Source organism: Coloeus monedula (assembly GCF_965178545.1).
Source record: "Coloeus monedula genome assembly, chromosome: 3".
In the NCBI taxonomy this organism is placed as follows: Eukaryota; Metazoa; Chordata; class Aves; order Passeriformes; family Corvidae; genus Coloeus; species Coloeus monedula.
Window position 1 is genome coordinate 44,859,253 of NC_138783.1, and position 16,410 is coordinate 44,875,662.

At 39.4% G+C, this 16,410-nt stretch overlaps 1 protein-coding gene across 1 annotated transcript in view; it reads left to right on the forward strand.

Moving 5' to 3' along the window:
- Positions 1-16,410, forward strand: part of RNF17 (ring finger protein 17) — a gene marked incomplete at both ends in the record, with an annotated part of 39,373 nt that overhangs the window by 20,837 nt on the left and 2,126 nt on the right. Inside the window, 13 exons of the mRNA XM_082278209.1 lie at positions 221-338; positions 2,257-2,478; positions 3,426-3,576; positions 4,640-4,758; positions 5,366-5,456; positions 6,302-6,417; positions 6,732-7,039; positions 8,185-8,348; positions 8,991-9,110; positions 11,493-11,573; positions 12,214-12,348; positions 14,716-14,820; positions 15,381-15,531. Coding sequence (XP_082134335.1) covers positions 221-338; positions 2,257-2,478; positions 3,426-3,576; positions 4,640-4,758; positions 5,366-5,456; positions 6,302-6,417; positions 6,732-7,039; positions 8,185-8,348; positions 8,991-9,110; positions 11,493-11,573; positions 12,214-12,348; positions 14,716-14,820; positions 15,381-15,531 — 1,881 coding nt within the window. The remainder of the gene's footprint in view (positions 1-220; positions 339-2,256; positions 2,479-3,425; positions 3,577-4,639; positions 4,759-5,365; positions 5,457-6,301; positions 6,418-6,731; positions 7,040-8,184; positions 8,349-8,990; positions 9,111-11,492; positions 11,574-12,213; positions 12,349-14,715; positions 14,821-15,380; positions 15,532-16,410) is intronic.

Genomic DNA, 16,410 nt, shown 5'->3' on the forward strand with positions numbered 1-16,410 from the left:
GGTATTGTATGAAAATATTTTGTGATTATTGGTGTGTTTTAAGTTAATTTTATAGATATGTGCAAAGCTAAGCCTCTACATACTGTTGATGTTCATTTTTGTACATCAAATGTAATGTTGCAGTATTCTGTCTTTCAGTACCGTTTTTCGTTCCTCTAAAACCATAATCTTCATACTGTTACTGATTGGCACTAATTATATTGATATTATTCATTCACAGAAATTTTAGATAATAACATCTTATCTATTGAGCTCTTCAGTGCCTCTGCTGATAATGGGAGAAAATTTAGTATTAACTGCCAGCTAGTTGAGGAAGACCTAGCATCCTACATACCTGGGTAAATACACCGTGCATAACTTTTAAAGTATTTAGAAATACAGAGTTTGTGTATTGAAATTACTGGTGCTGGTATGTCACCTCCAGTGGCTGGAATTTGCCATGTCTGCGATAAATTAATTTTCAAATCACATTCATCAGCTGGTGTAATTTAGAGTGTAACTCTGCAGTTTGACAGCTGAATTCTCAAATTAAATCTTGACTAATGTAATGAAGTTGTACCTGTGAAAAAATTGGAGATCAAATATTTGCGTCGTAATTTTGGTGTCCCTAAGTGCCACATCTTCCCAAAGTGATTACAAGGTTGCCATTCCCAGGTAGTAAGAAAAAGAATTTGTGTATTTAACCTGCACCTAAGGTAAGTCATCTCTTTGGAAGGTCTCTTACTAGAAAACACTTGGGTAACCAGCTATGACAGCAACAGGAGAATTGGGAGGACAGCAGTCTTGGGAAGTGTGGTGGTGGAGATGAGGCTGATGAGGATGTAACACTGCTGCTCTTAATTTGCTGGCTTTTTACCAAGATAATCCATGGGCTGTATTCATGAAAATCTGTAGTTACTCTTTCATTAATAGTTTTTGAATACTGGTGGAAATAGATCATTAGATGGGAAGTTTTCATTCCAGAAGGAAATTCCTGAATTTGCTTTTTTCAGGAGGAAGCATATCAGTGGATTTTCTCTCTTAGCTCAGAAATGTAACTAAATCTTAGTAACACTTATGCTGTCACAGGCGCAATTTTTAGTAAGATTTTGTAAGTTAAGCAACCTGAACAGCCAGGTTGTTTTTTCCCTGTCACAAAGGTATTCTGTTTTGTTCCATCTGTACTTAGATGCCTGCTTCCAGCCTTCAATCAGTAGGGTATATTCCTTTAACATAAGTTGGTGTGTGACACTGATCACTTGACTAAGGTGGATTTTACGGTCACTTCCTCACTGCCTCTTCTTTAGTTGGACTGGGGAGAAAATAAACATGAGCAAGGAAACTCATGGGTCAAAATAAAGGCAGAGAAATCACTTACCAAGTACTGTTGCAGGCAAAACAGACTTGATTTTACTTAGTTATTACTACTTAGCATAAACATTTAATTACTAATTCAGGCATTGGTACACAGAAGACAAACATTTATAGCACCTACCCTTCCCGTTTCCCAGGGTCACATTTATTCCAGACACCTCTCTTTCCTCTCCTGCCCTTGAGTTGCACTCAGTCCATTCAGGGAGGCAGTGAGTAGTGCAGGGAGTTGGGGTTAGGACACTTCTTTTCTTCCTGTGCTTTAGAGTGGACCCTCCACAGGCCTTTGTCCCTTATTTTGTGGGGCAAGAGGCTCACTCCAGATCTTCTGTTTGTATGATCTTGGTGTTGCCTATGCTGTCTCTTCTGTTCCCTCTTCTCTCTCCCTGAAGTTTTCTGCCCTTCCTTAAATTAGAAGTGCCATCAGCTTCACTGAAAGAGGGGCCCAGCCGTGTCCAGGGGGTGGGGGGGGGTGTTGCAGAGCAGGGTCTGCCGTGGGGCAGCTGTCACAGGTCACCCCTGCAGCCTCTGGCCCCAGCTACCAACATTACACCTGGCACACTGTGGCTTTTAGTTGGAATGGTGTTTCTTTTGGGGAGTAGAGGCAAAAGGCTCTTTGGGGGGCTTTGGCTTGCTTTATTCTAGCTCTTCAGAGCTCATATGTCGCACTTTCTCATGAATGCCTGCATAAGGGCAAGATGAGAGAAGAATGTGCAGGGATACTTTATGAAGGAGAATAAGAATGTTACTATCATGAGTGTTTCCGAAGTAGCATTTATAAATGTTTTTGTCTAAGCTACTACTCACTTCCATGTTGAATAATTCTGTCATTTTGTTATTGAGCTTTTTCACTTCGTTTAAAATCTGTTTAAACTTCTCATTCTAATTATTTTGGGCTCTTTACAGGTACACTGAAAGAACTGAAGTAAGGCCCAATGAAATATGGGATGATCCTTTAGAAGAAATTTCTAAAACCTCAGAATCTTTAATTCCTATAGACATGGAACCTGTGGATGAAGGAGATTTCAGATCACTTTGTAACAAGGAGTTACATGGGAGAATTAGTCATGTTGTGTCTCCTAGTAAAATTTTTGTCCAGTTGCTGTCATCAGAAAGTATACAGAAAAGGTACTAAAATTCAAATAACTTTTCTTCAGTTTAGGTGTTCTTATTACAAAGTGGTGAAGTATAGTTAGAGCAAACTCTGATTAGAGTTGCATTTGACACTGTACTTCTCGAAGGCTGCTGACTTACTTGCCTTTGTTGAGGAAAGCATAGAAGAGAGGTTGGCACTACGTTGTGGCTTATTAAATAGTTCTGATTCCAAATTAAGGACATGATCTCACTCATATTTCAAATCAATTTTATTGTAGTAAGTACTGGCATCTGATGAATGCAACACTGTCCAAAAAGATTAGGCCTTCCTGCTTTTTCTTCTCTCCTTCCCATTCCTTCATTAGAAATCTGGTTAAATAAAACCTGTACCCCAAGTCGTAGAACTTGCTATTAGTTGTAGTTGCAGGGGGTTTTTTCAGGATGCTTCCAGTACCGTTAGGAACTTTGAAGGCAATTTTTAGACATAGACATAGTGTATCAGCCTGCCTTTGGTAGATATTTAGGTAACATTCATTTAGGTACTTGTGCCTACTCTATGAAGATGGTTAAAAGAATATGTCATGGTTTAGTGCAAGCTGCTTATTTTTCAGTTTATCTTTCCATCGTCTTTGGCTGTAACTACCTGGTTACATAGTCATGACATTGAGTACCACACTCTCAAGTTGTCAAGAGAAAACAGTGAAGCTTTCAAATAGTGCCCTACAAAGCACTCAGGATTGCTCACGTTAATTCCAGTGTCTAAGTTAACGTGGCAGGTTTGTGGTTTTAATCAGGATGCACGTGTGTTGTAACTCCTGCTTCATGTATTTCTAACATGTCATGAGGAAAAACTGCAGTACTGTGCATCTGTTGGAACAGTGAAACTTCACTGTGTGCTAGTTAAACAATGATTGACTGAATAAGTGCTTTATTTACTGCATTAAAGTTTATCACTAGAAAAGCAGTTTTTTGAATTGTAGGTTGCAGGAGGACATGGCTTCCATCTACAAAGAATCCCAGCCACAGTCTGTGAAGTGGAAGAGTAAGATGCACTGTGCTGTTTATGTACCTGATATGGGTCAGTGGCAAAGAGGTCAGATAAGCAGGATTGTCTCTGAAACAAGTGCAGAGGTAGAGCTCTTATCATAACGGATTTCATACTTTTATTTCTAAACTTGTAAGCATTCACTGATTAAAATAAGGTCAAATCTTTGTTTCTTACTTCTGTGTTAATATTTTCTCACACAGTCTTTTGTTGAGAGTTTAAGCTGCATTGTACATTGCTGCAAATTAGTTGACTGCCTCCTCAAAGCTCAGGTGCCTTTAGCATGTGTCTGGTAGTTGAGGAAGGCTCATGAGGTTGACTTCCTCTCTATTTACACTGCCCTTTGGAACATGGCAGAGATTCTCAAGCTATAGTTTAACAATTCATTTTAGATTCCAGAAGGTGTGTGAAACTGAGGGTCACAGTAATTCAAACTTAATGATCCTTGTTAAAAGATGGAGCCAGTTGAACCCAGTGCAACGCCACAGGAACCCATGTAGTCGTGCAGTTGCATGAACCCTAAACTGATGGTGATGCACTGTATCATGAGGCTATAACATTTTCCCCAGTAGCCTCACACATGCTTGAAGCATGCATTTTGTTCTACCAAATTGAAAATAATTGGGACCAGAAAAAGCATTTTGGGACTAGATACTTACGTGTCTCAAAAGTAAGAATAGCTTTTTGGTTGTACAGGTAATCCAGGACTGGATTGCCATTGATTCTTCTCCACCATCATCAGGTTTTGCTCAGGGGTCTTTTTAGTAAGAAGCAGAAATGGGACTTTGTGTACTTCAAGTTTGCATCATCTGCCTCCTGAGCCTAAGAGCTTTCAAACAGCTATTTAACCCCATCAGAATAAAAAGCAAGGGGTGGAGGGGAGCTGTTTCAGCCTTTTTTTGGTTTACTGAAAAGTCAGTAAAGTTGTTTAACGCCCTTTGAGCACATTTGTATGGTTTGTCCCCTTGTGATGCTGTGGTAATTGCTTGTATTGTGATGAAGTATTTCAGTGCAAAAGGCATTTGTTGAATCCTGGTAATGTTTGAAATGTTTTTTAACCTCCTCAGGAATGCTTTGAATTATCATTTCTTGTAGATAACAGTAAGAGAGGGGGTTTATTTCTGTTTCATTGTTTCTTGCTTGTAACAGGTACTACTCTATGATTCTGGAGCTGAAAAAACAGTGGAGGTCAGCTGTCTAAGAAAACTTGAGGAAAGTATCAAGAATATTGGGATGCTAGCTATAGAATGTTCGCTGACAGAAATAAGGTAGCCTTTCCTTTATACTGAGTAGCAGCATTAGAAACTAGTAATGACATACCTTTGTTAGCACTGATTATCCAAGACTTGGATGTGGTTTGCTTTTTGAATAAAGAAATGGGGTGGTGGCTGTGATTTATTTTATAAAGGTTTGGAGTTTTTTCTAAGGATTATACTGCATAGTAGTAAGCAAAAACTGTGCTATAGAAATAAATAAGATTTGCAGGATGAGTTATAAAATAGTGAACAGATTTATTTCTCTGAATTCTTTTTTCCTTGGCTCAGAGTTTGACATGAATCGGATCGCATGAAACTGTACAGAAGGTCTCTTCTAGACTGTTGTGACAGGTGTCATAACTTCTAGAACTCATAATCCTCCTCATTTTGAAGTTCTGGGGTTGTAGTTTTTAATTTTTCCTGTCATAGAGATCCAGAAATTAATAGTGATTTCACTTTACTCTTGCCTGCAATAGAGATTGTCTCTTTTTTCTGTAACAGTTTAGCAGTTAAAAAAAAAAAAACCGAACAAATTTTTAGTAGAAGGAAGAGTTGGTGGTTACACTCAGGAGATGCCAACTTCTCTTGTACCTAAAGATTATAATTTGTTCTATGTTAGACCAACAGGTGGAAGCACGCAGTGGACAGCAACAGTGTGTGAATGCTTATCCTATTACCTAACTGGAGCACAAGTGAAAATAGTCATACAGGTTGGTAATCAAAACCAGTGGTATTTATAAAATTTCTGTTAGGCTGTCTATTAATTCAGGGTTTTTTTCTGAATATTTTACCTTTCAAAAAGTCCTGAGTAGAACTTTGATTGGATAGCTGTCTGCTCTAGGGAAAAAGGTGCTTTTTCTTCTTTCTGCTTTACTTTTGTTATTCACTGGAGCATTAAGGCAGTCGACTCCACCAGTTTGGAGAGAACTTCATCTTTGATATATTTAGTTACTAAGCATAGTAGCTGTATCTTTGGGATCACCAGATGCTGACAGCCTTTATGGACAGATAAGCAAGCTGCTCAGGTTCTTGATGAGAATGATTTCAGCAGCTACTATATTAGTTTTCAAGCCTCAGAGACTGAAAGAATTAATCCAGTGCTGTATGAATATCATTAGTAATTGACCTCTTGCATGGTTTTAAAAAAAAAAAACCAAACCAGGATTATTAGAAGGGTTTGATTTGTTCAGTATCTGTTGGCAGCTGCCAGTGGTATTCTACAGTGTGTGTGGAAATAAAAGCAGCAATGAGTGAAGTTATTTATGCATGGGTTTAAAGCTCCTGCTGGAAGACAAGTGTTTGGCACTTGATTCTATTTTAAAAGTTGAGGGGAAAAGCAAGTTTTTATTCTGCAACTTTTTTTGATGTCGTGTGAAGAACAGTTGGTAAAATGATGGGAATTGTCATATGGATTAAATAAATTTGTGTCTTCTCATGTGGGCATCAGTTGTTCAGGGATGTCTGATTGACAGTAGCAATAAGATGAAAAATATGCCTGTAGTTTAGAGGAAATGCATATTTGTAATATGTTGTTCAGCTCTCCCATTTTTTCCAGGAAAATGATGCAGGTTGTGCGTTGCCTGTGAAAATTTTTTGCAAAGATGAAACAGGAAAAATGACTGATACTTCTGAATACCTTATTGCACAGGGCTTGGCTCTTAGAAACAGAAGGTTTGGATACTTTCCTTTTACATTCTCTCAGACTCTGGTGTTCTTATTATCAAACTAATAAGTAAATTAAAAAATTTGGATTGTGTTCTACAGTTCTAGCAACAGAACTCAGTCTTCAGTGAACTTGAGTATAGCATTCATTGTATACATGGCACACTTCAGTTCTCTAAGTTTGTAGACAAGATGCTTGACAGTATTTTGAGAAGCCTTTGCCACTTTTGTGTGTTTGGTTTTCTTAGTTGTATTATTTTACGGTTTTGTACTTTTCAAGTTCTTTGTCGGTTAATATATTGATATTTGATTGAATTTTCTAGAACTGGTAAAGCTGAAGGGGCTTGCTCAGTCTCCAGGGAACATCTTGAAGTACATTTTGAGCAGGAGAACACACATCTGGATGATTGCAATTCCGAAATCACACGTGCAAGAAATGGGGCTGTTCCAGAGGAAAATACCACTGTTTCAGAGAGCAAACAAAAACCACTCAAAACGTACAAGCCACTGCCTCATTCAGGAATGGATGAAGTATATAAATCTCCCATTATTCCTGAAGCAAAAATTTTCCAGGCTGTAGTGAGTTGTATTGGAGGTGATGGAACTATTTATGTAATACCAAAATCATTTGGTGAGTTTACATAGAAGAAAATACATTTATGAATCTGAGTGCTCTGGGGTATCAGAATGTATACTAGAAACTATCTGGTACATGTTCCCTGTTCTGAGAGATTGCTATTGGGAGATGATATCCTTCGGTGTGAGGGGCAAGGATTCTCTGTCCTTAAATCAGCTTTCCTGTCCTTCCACCCTCCCAAGAAATCCAAAAACCCAAAGCACTTGGATGGACAGATTACTTGCCTTTCTTCTCTAGGCTGTAGTGGGTAAAGTAGCAAGTGCTTTATTTTGTAATGTTGACTGATAAAGTAAATGAAATAATTTACTTCAAAGTGATGAAGATAGTAATAAAGATTCTTGGAAGTTAGCTTGGTTGTCTGATACTACTGTATTTTTTTCCTTCAGTTTAAGCTCAGATTGCTTCAGGCTCTTTATTTGTATTGTGTTACATTCTGTATCTCACAACGTTTTCTGTTTGTACTGTTTGAAAGAGGTTCATTTTCTTCTGACAGATGCAGTGTCACTCCTCAGTTCCTTGTTAGTGTATTGTGCTTTAGAGAAGTATTTACATATGAGAACACTAGTTTTCTTTTTTGCTCCACAAGTACATTTAACTACTAGATTATGGAACTATTTTTATTCATAAGACTTTAAAATTCAAGGTACAGTAACCCCACTTACACAAGACTGTGTATTTTTCCTGCAGTTATTGCTGTAGGCGGTACCTGTAGCAGAAGAGGTTCATCTGGACACCTTTTCTGTGTTGTTTCATGGTGTCCTGCCACTGAAACAGTGGTCTTGGGAGTTGGTGTCGTCTTCATGCTTTGTTTGGCTCTGGTATTAGTGCTGCCTGGGTGTCAGTTAAAAAACTCATAGACTCCTCTGTAAGTTCTTTTGAGATTAGAATTCAGAATTACTAATGGCTTTAGAATTGGAAATGCAGTTTACTGTTTGTGTCCTGTAGTAACTCTTTTGCATATACTAGATATTGAACTGATACTATTGTATCAGTGTTGGAAAATAGATTTTGGAGCAGCACATGTTTTATGTTCATACATGTCTTCATCTGAATCTGATGAGGTTTAGTGATTGAAATATTTTGCATGAATGTTAGACTATTTTTAATCTTTTTCTTTTTTTTTTGGCTTCTCCCCCAAGAACCTGCACTAAATAAATTGATGGCTGAAATACAAAATACCTTCAAAGGCCTTGGTCTCCTGATACCCTACTGCTGGAAGAAGGGAGAAGCTTGTGTTGTAAGAGGACCAGATACTGTGTGGTATCGAGCCAAGATTGTAGAAGTCAATGGTAGTACTCTCCAGGTAAGTTTGATTGTATGGGGGAGGGAGGGTGTATGTATATCTGCATATGTATGTTTTTTAAAAAGGCAAATAAGCCAGTCCTCTAAAATAACGGATTTCACATTTTTTAACTCAGCTGACCTGGCTATGCAGATGTTCATTCTGCTTAAGTGTTGATTACTGTCCTCATTTTTACATTTATTTTAAAGATCAAATCTGTCTACCTATTCCAGTTGTCACAGTTTTTCCTGTAGTTTTCATAGTCATAAGTTTTCTTTAAGTAAAAAGCTGCACGGGTATAGAGCTTATTCTCATTAACAGTTAATCTTACCTAAGCTCTTGAGTCTACTCATGATTTTTGAGTGCAGATTTGCAAAATCTGACCCTATCCTAGTTCACAAAATTTTTTTCTTTCAATTTTAAGCTGATGTGGTTATTCCACAAAAGGTAGGAATTCTTGCAAAAGAAGTTTGAGCTGAACTTCAAATCTGCCATTACCACTTTTTTAATCCTTCCTTTTTTTCCACTTTTTCACATCACCTACTTACCATCAAACCATTGTTTTTTCCTCCATAAAAGTAACGCTGTAAATGAACGCATTCTGTTACTAAACCTAACATAGAAACCAGGAATTATTTCAGGAAAGCTTTGCATTTCCCATAGGTACGGTACATAGATCATGGTTACATAGAGAGCATTCCTCAGTGTCACCTGTATCCAACTACATTTTACACTGGCATTCCTCCATTTTGCATCCCCTGTCAGCTCTACAAGATGCTGCCGGTGAGTAATGGCACACTTGTGTGTTAGTAGGGAGTTACCCAAATGAATGCACTGCTTAGTCAGAAAGGTTGAGAGTAGTTGCTGGCATCTTCTCTTGCCTGAAAGGATTCAGAGAAGAGCTGATGAGGATTGTTTCAGCAAGTCCTTATCAGGACCCAGCAGATCTGCTTTATGAGGGGAGCATGCTTCAAAGGCAGCTGTCAGTGGAGTTAAACCTTCGTGAGACAGGGCACTGCACGGGTAGCAGGGGCATACTCTGAAATGCTAATTCGTATAGCAGCAATAGAAAGTAAGGCCTGGGTTTCTTAATGTAGAATGGCCAGACAATCTGACCTCTTCAAGTCCTGCAAAACTGTGCTTCTAATGTTCTGAACTTGGCTGTGTAGGAAACAATCTAAACTAATACAGGTGAATTGTTGTAGGAGTTTTTATCAGTAAGTAATTGGTGTGTAAATAACATCTTCGCATACCATCACACCTTGGTTACTTTGAATGGTGCACTTAGTAAAAGTGAATTACTGAAATTACCAGCTTACTTTTACTACTGGAAACAGTTAAACTGATAGAGTAAGGAAGCAGCTCCAGTAGGGGCAGGGACAGGCAGCAGACTTGCTAGCAAAAGGTAGGAAACCTCCTGCAGTAGGTGAGAGGGCTGTGTAGCATCAGGGAGGCTGAGAAGGAGCTGATTCCAAGTGCAGTCTGCAGTGGACCCACAGCCAAACAGCCAGAAGCTGTCCCAGAAGCACTTGTAGAAGAGAGAAGGGGCAATAGTGCAGAAGAATGGAAGTTTGCAATGGCAGGGACCTGCAAGAAGAGATTTTCCCCAGAGTGTGAGGTGCACTTGCAGCACTGCTTCGTCACTTTGCAGGCTGATGAGGACAGAGCCATCAACATCAGGAGAGAGCCGAGGCTGAGGAGGGCAGCACCGTCTGCTCCCCGTGTAACCCCCACTGCAGCTGACAAAAGGCAGCAGGTGATGGTGGCTGCTGTCTTCTGAGAGGTTCAGAGGAATCCATGTGCTGACCTGACACTCCCTAGTGTCATCTAGGTGGTGCTGCTGCCTGCTTGTGTCAGGGACATCACTGAGAGGCTGCCAGGCCTCATACAGTGCAGCCACTGTTACCCACTGCATGAGTTATCCACTCCTCTTAACACCAGTGAGACTCCTCAGACTGCTCTGGCTGTGTCTGCAGGTGTTGCAGATTCCAAGAGTGTTTGTGAGGATCTGTGGACTGCCAGTAGTCTTTTCATCAGTCCTGCCTGTCAGAGGGAAGGGGTTTGAGAGGTTCAGTCCAGTCTGGTGAGTTAAGAAGTCATTACAGGACTGTTGCCACAGCCAGTGGTTTGGCTGCTTGGGCAGAGGCACTCACTTTGAGGAACCTGGTCTGCGGGCGTCCTGCAGGGCCCACCTCTCAAAAGAGGGAGAGCGTCTTTGGTCCGTAGACAGGCCAAGCCTGGAGAGAGATCGCAAGTCAGCAGGAGAACACCTGAAGAACAGCACCTGCGGGAGCTAGTCCAGAGGAGGGCAATGAAGATCAGGGAGCTGGAGCACCTCTCCTGTGAAGACAGGCTGAGAGAGTTAGGGCTGTTCATCCTTCAGAAGAGAAGGCTCCATGGAGATCCTTCAGCACCTTTCAGTACCTGAAGGGGACTGCAAGTGAGCTGGGTAGGGACTCCTTGCAAGGTCATGGAGCCATAGGACAAGGGGGAATATCTTCAAACTGACAAGAGGGCAGGTTTACATTTGATACTAGGAAGAAACTCTTCACTACAAGGGTGGTGAGACATGGGAACAGGCTGCCCAGGGATGTTGTTGATGCCCCATTGCTAAAGTGTTCAAGGCCAGGTTGGAGGGGGCTTGGAGCAACCTGGACTAGTGGAAGGTGTCCCTGCCTACAAGCAGGAGGGTTGAAACTCAATCTTTAAAAGTCCTTTCCAACCCAAACCATTCTATGATTCTATGAAAGGCGTGTAAGCCTACAGGTTGGAAAGTAAACAGAGCAAAGAATAAAAGAAGTATTTAAGGTATTCTGTGTTTTGTTGTGTGTTATCTTAGATTGTGTAATTCTTTGGTTTATGCTTCAGATAATTTTGTACACATACACTATTGAGCACATAGTATCAGTTAAATTTGGCAAGCAGCATCTCTTTCTAAGCCATTTCAGGATCTGAAAATTGTGGGTTGCATTGTCACATAAATTTTAATGCACCAAATAGCAGATCATATTTAAGTGATTGTAGACAAATCAAATTAATGTTGTATGTTTTCAAGTCAGATTTTTTTCTTTAATGGTAGTGATGTATTTCTATCTGCCCTAAGAATAGGAAGAATATTACTTGTTAACATCTTAATGTGTGGGTTTCTTGCTTTTCTCCAAATAGATTGGAAATTTTTGGCAGCAGGATGCAGTAGATTACCTTCAAGAACTCCTCAAAAATGAAGAGGTTGAAATTCATGTCAAGGTAGCCTAATTTATTCATAGATGTGGAATGAAGCAAACTTTTTGTTGTCTTTTTGCTTTTAACTGTCACTAGGAATGGTAGATGGAGTATAGCAGTAAGTGCATTTCTTAGACAAAACAAAAATCGCAACTAAACTTATTTCTCCTGTGACTTTACCTTTATTATAGTTCTCAGGCCTCAAATATGTCCATTAGAGTTAGTGCTGCTTTTACACCCTGCTCATATTGAGTTGTCGTTTGGACAAGTAACCTACCTATCAACAGCATAAATTGTTCTAAATTCTATTTTAAGTGATAAAATTCTGACGTAACTAAGTGTGGATGTGCTTGAATATTTATTAAAATTATAGGGAAACACATCATCTGAATTGTCTGAAAACAAGGCATTTCAGACAGTTTAATGGTAAATTGTGAAGGAGAAGGGTTTGAGTGAGCAAACATGGGATAATGAGCAACTGGTGCTGCCATTTCAGAAAGAGAGATATTCCCATTTGTGTTATAACTGATGTTAATAGGCATCCTGGTCTCATATCTTTGAGTGTTGTGCACATCAGCATGAGAAGTTTGAATTCTTGACCACTATTTCTAAAACTTCAGTCCCACTACTACTATTACAATCCTGTTTTGTCCTGTATAAATAGGAATTACCAGATAACCCATGGGGCAAGTTGTCCATCAACCTGTATTTTGGGGGGATGTCGCTTTCGTCCTTCATGGCATACCAGAAGTACTGTGTTGCTGAAGATTGCCAGGACATACAAAAGCTGGTGAGATGTGTGTGTGTGTCCCTTTTGCTGTTGCTGTTCTAACACTGGAGAGATTATTCAGTTGTTTGTTGTGACCTTGGAGGATTTGTTCCTTTATTAATATTTGTGTGGTTTTGTGCTGTAAGCAGCCACAGGACTGAGCACACAGGTCTGCAGCACAGCACGGGGAGCTGCAATGTGCTAATAAGGCTCTGTGGAACAGCGAATTGCCAAGAGTTTGTTCATGGACACTGTAATGAAAAGAGATTTTTGCACTTCTCTTTGAAGTCCAATTAGTTTTTGTGTTCCTCTAAAACCTAAAACACTAGGAAAAAGGTAATATTTTTATCACTTCAAGGTATTAGTTACCCACAGAAATACATCCAAGGATCGAGTAAATTAAGTCAAGTGTTTCATCATAAAGCCAGTGATTTCTAGGGGAATTACCTAGGTTCTTTATTCCAACAGTCTGGGACACTTACCTGATGTTCCTGAGGGGAGGATTAACATTTCTACTAACTTCATTGTCTTAACACAAAAACCCCCTACATAAGTAATTTCTCTGTATTTGTTTTAATCTGCTTGTTCCTTGAAATCTGAAGATCAGGTTTATTTAAATTGCTAAGACTGTTACTGCATTTTTCTCTTAATTCTGTTTAAGTCTGCCAGTGTACTTTTCTTTCCAACATACATCATTGCTTCAGAAAATAATTTTCCAGTACAGAGTCTGCTGCTGTCACTGCTGGTGTAAGGCTCAAATTGTATGCCAGTGGGCTCGTGATGCAGTTAGAAAAAATCTCTTGGTGTATATTAGAACTGAGTAACCATGGAAAACCTAATTGTAAATCAGTCTCTTGTTGCATTGTCATAAAGTTCAGCACATGACACACAGCTTTCAGCAAACTAAATATGGATCTGGAAATGAGATTTGTACCTTTAACATAAAAATTAAATTTGGGAAACAAAAATAAAGCTCTGTAAGAAGGTTGCAAGCAAGAAGCTTCAGTTCAGAAAGCCTGAAGTGCTTTCCTTGAGGAAAAATAGCATTAAGTAGGTTCATTCCAGGAATAAGTGACTCAGAAAAATCTGTAGGAAAATGGACATCAGAAGTGTTCAGTTGCAGACCAGAAAAGAGGCAAGGCATCCAGAACTCGAGCTGAACCTCAGGAACAGCAGAAGTGGGAAACAAGCAGCTCTGAACATGTTGAAACATAATCAGCTCTGGTTTTAGCTGTAGAGATTAAGCAGCCATGCTCACAAGCCATCTGAAGTACATTGTTTTTACATAACCATGATGTATTGTTTTATTCTATAGTTTTGTAACTTCATTTCACAGCTTCAAATCTGTGATTTGGGGTAAGTTAAGCTGATAAGGACTTTATTCTATTTTGTGAGCCTTGCAACTGCTAACGGTGGCTTATGCAGAGCTCACTGCACCCATTGCTGCAGTGTGTCACTGTCTTTGAGATGCAGTTCTGTTGAACTGCACTGATGAGTTTGGGAGCTGGTCTTCATTAGCATATGACAATCCTAGCTCAGGCATTAGCCTGAAAAATTCCGGGTAGGCAGTAGGATGTGAGAGAATGCATCAGAACCTCCAAGTGTGCTGAGCTTTACAGCAGTGACTCCCACTCCAGGTGTGTGTGTCCAGGTGTAGTCAGGTGGCTCCTGACTCACAGTGCTCCTGACAGTTTTGCAGAAATCAGGCATTCAGTTTATATCTATGATTTAGTTAGACATCTTTTCTTTACATGCAGGAGTACCTACTTTGAATGGAAAAAATTCTTTTTTCCTAGTTAAGTCTGAGGAACATAATGATTTTTTATACTGCATCCTCTGTCAGATTCTGCAGGGGGAAGAAAGGGTCATAATTTGTTTCATTTTCTAGTTACATATGCTGCTTCTGCTTTTCTCTTTGCTTGGGGCATAATGAAAAGTGTTGGTCAAGTAAATGTGTAAAAACGTATTTTGGAGAAATTGTACATTTTGTTACACGTCATGTTTTCAGTACAAGAGATAATAGGAGCTCTCTTCATGACCTATGATCTAGCTGAGCTGTGTGCTATCTGTGTTTCTAAAAGTATAATTTAATGCACCAGGGTTTATTTTGTGGTGAACCAAATGCAGTAATGGCATGTAGAATTGAAACTGTAAAATACACGGCTCTAAAAGAAGATACACTGGACAGTGCTGTGCTGCTGAGAACATCTCTGTCTGTACTTTGCAATGTCTGGTTTTTTCATCAAGGACATGCTTCTGTTTATTTTTAATAATAAACAAAACGTGTTTATTATTATACACCTTCTTAGGTAACTCCTTTGCACCAGAAGTCACACCTAAGTTAGTTTCCATTTTGTTACTCATTATGATGTTCAGCTAAAGTCTGTCTTGGTCTAGGGGATATTTGAAGGAGAGCTTTTGTCTTCATACCTGTTGCCACCAATACCTTTTCCAGGAGAAACCTTTCCTGTCACAGTTACCCACTTGGTGTCCCCTAAGGAGGTAAGTCATCTTGTCAACATCTCATATGCTGCAGTCCCATTGGGCTGGTGAAAAGGAAATCACAGCTGACAATCTTAGAGCATCAGAGGCTGCAGAATGGTCCTGAGCTATTGGTGCAGGGGGTGGTGCGGGGCAGCTCTCTGAATGAACTCTTTAGTTGAAATACCCTCATAGGTGGGGGTAGTGAAACACTAATCATTTCTCTAGAAAAAATAAAGAATTACAATGTTGCGGTCTGGTACTTAGCTTTTTTAATAAGAAAAGAGGTCATTGGATTTTAATGTGGCAGAACAATAACAAATTCTGTGTAAGCCCACACAGCTTCCTGGAGTTCTGGTGGTCTCCCAGGCAAAAGGCAGAATGTCATGTGCGTTGAGAATAAAAGATTCCTGTGTGGACTTTGAATGTCAAATGATGAAAAGAAGAAAGGGGAGCAAGGAGGTGCCGAACCTTTCAAAGATGGGATCGAGTAATCTTTTAATAATGGTTGATCACAGTTGGAATTCCTGGTTTCTAAATTAACTGCAAAAATAGTAACTTCAGACCCTTTCTTTAAATAGGTTTATATTTGTCTTGATTCTTCTGGGAACGTTACAAAGCAGTCTGCCACAGAGAGAGCTGCCAGCCATGACTCAGAGAGCCTTAATAAAGCCCTGAAGTGGTGCAATAAAATCGTAAAGACTCTTCCTCATCTAACAAACTTCAAAAAAGGTACATTGTGTGTTTATTTTCCCTGTTTTTTCATGTGGATATTCCAAAAGCCTGAATTCCCTTTGGAAGAATACTATTATTTCTATTTCTATGTCTTTTTAAATAAGTTTAGAGTCAGTAAGAGAGTAAGGAGTAACATCACTCTATAATTACATGATACACTGTAATATGTTTTTACTCTTCATTAAACTGAGGCTCTTGTGTCATTCTGCTCCTCTGGAAAATGATGGACAGAACTCATTCCTGATGCCTGTTAGAGTTACGAACTAACTTCAGATTGCATTTGGCAGTAATAAAACTTTTCCCTAAAAGCACCTGTCACTGAAGCTGTAACTGTGAAAATCTTATTAAATATTCAAAAGAGAAAAATTACGTACAGAAAATCATGTTATAAGGGTTTGGAAGTTGTGTGAGCCCTAAAAAGCACCACTTCCATGTCCACAGCTGTTGAGACTAAACTAACACAAGTATGGCTGTCTAAAACTTGGTGAAGAAAACAGTTCTCACTTGTACTTCATTCTACCAACTAGTAAAACTCTGGGTGAGGTTTTAGGCAGCATCTGCCTCCTGCCTTCCAGACTGGTATCTAGTCTCTCGGAGATCAGTCTGTTTACTGACTGGATTGTGCAAATTAGCCCAAGTAGAAAAGTTTAAACTGGATCACTATCTTTTCACTGAGCAATTTGCTATTACTTCTCACCATTGCCATGTGAGGTAGAGAAACTTGAATTAAATTGTATACTAGTGATGGGATTGGAATTCAGAGAGAATTGGAGGATGCATGGAACTAAATCGTACCATGAATTTGATAAGGAAGAGGAGACTTAATCTTGCTCACAAAGTGAAGTGGATTTTTAAGGTCAGTTTGCACTGCACTGA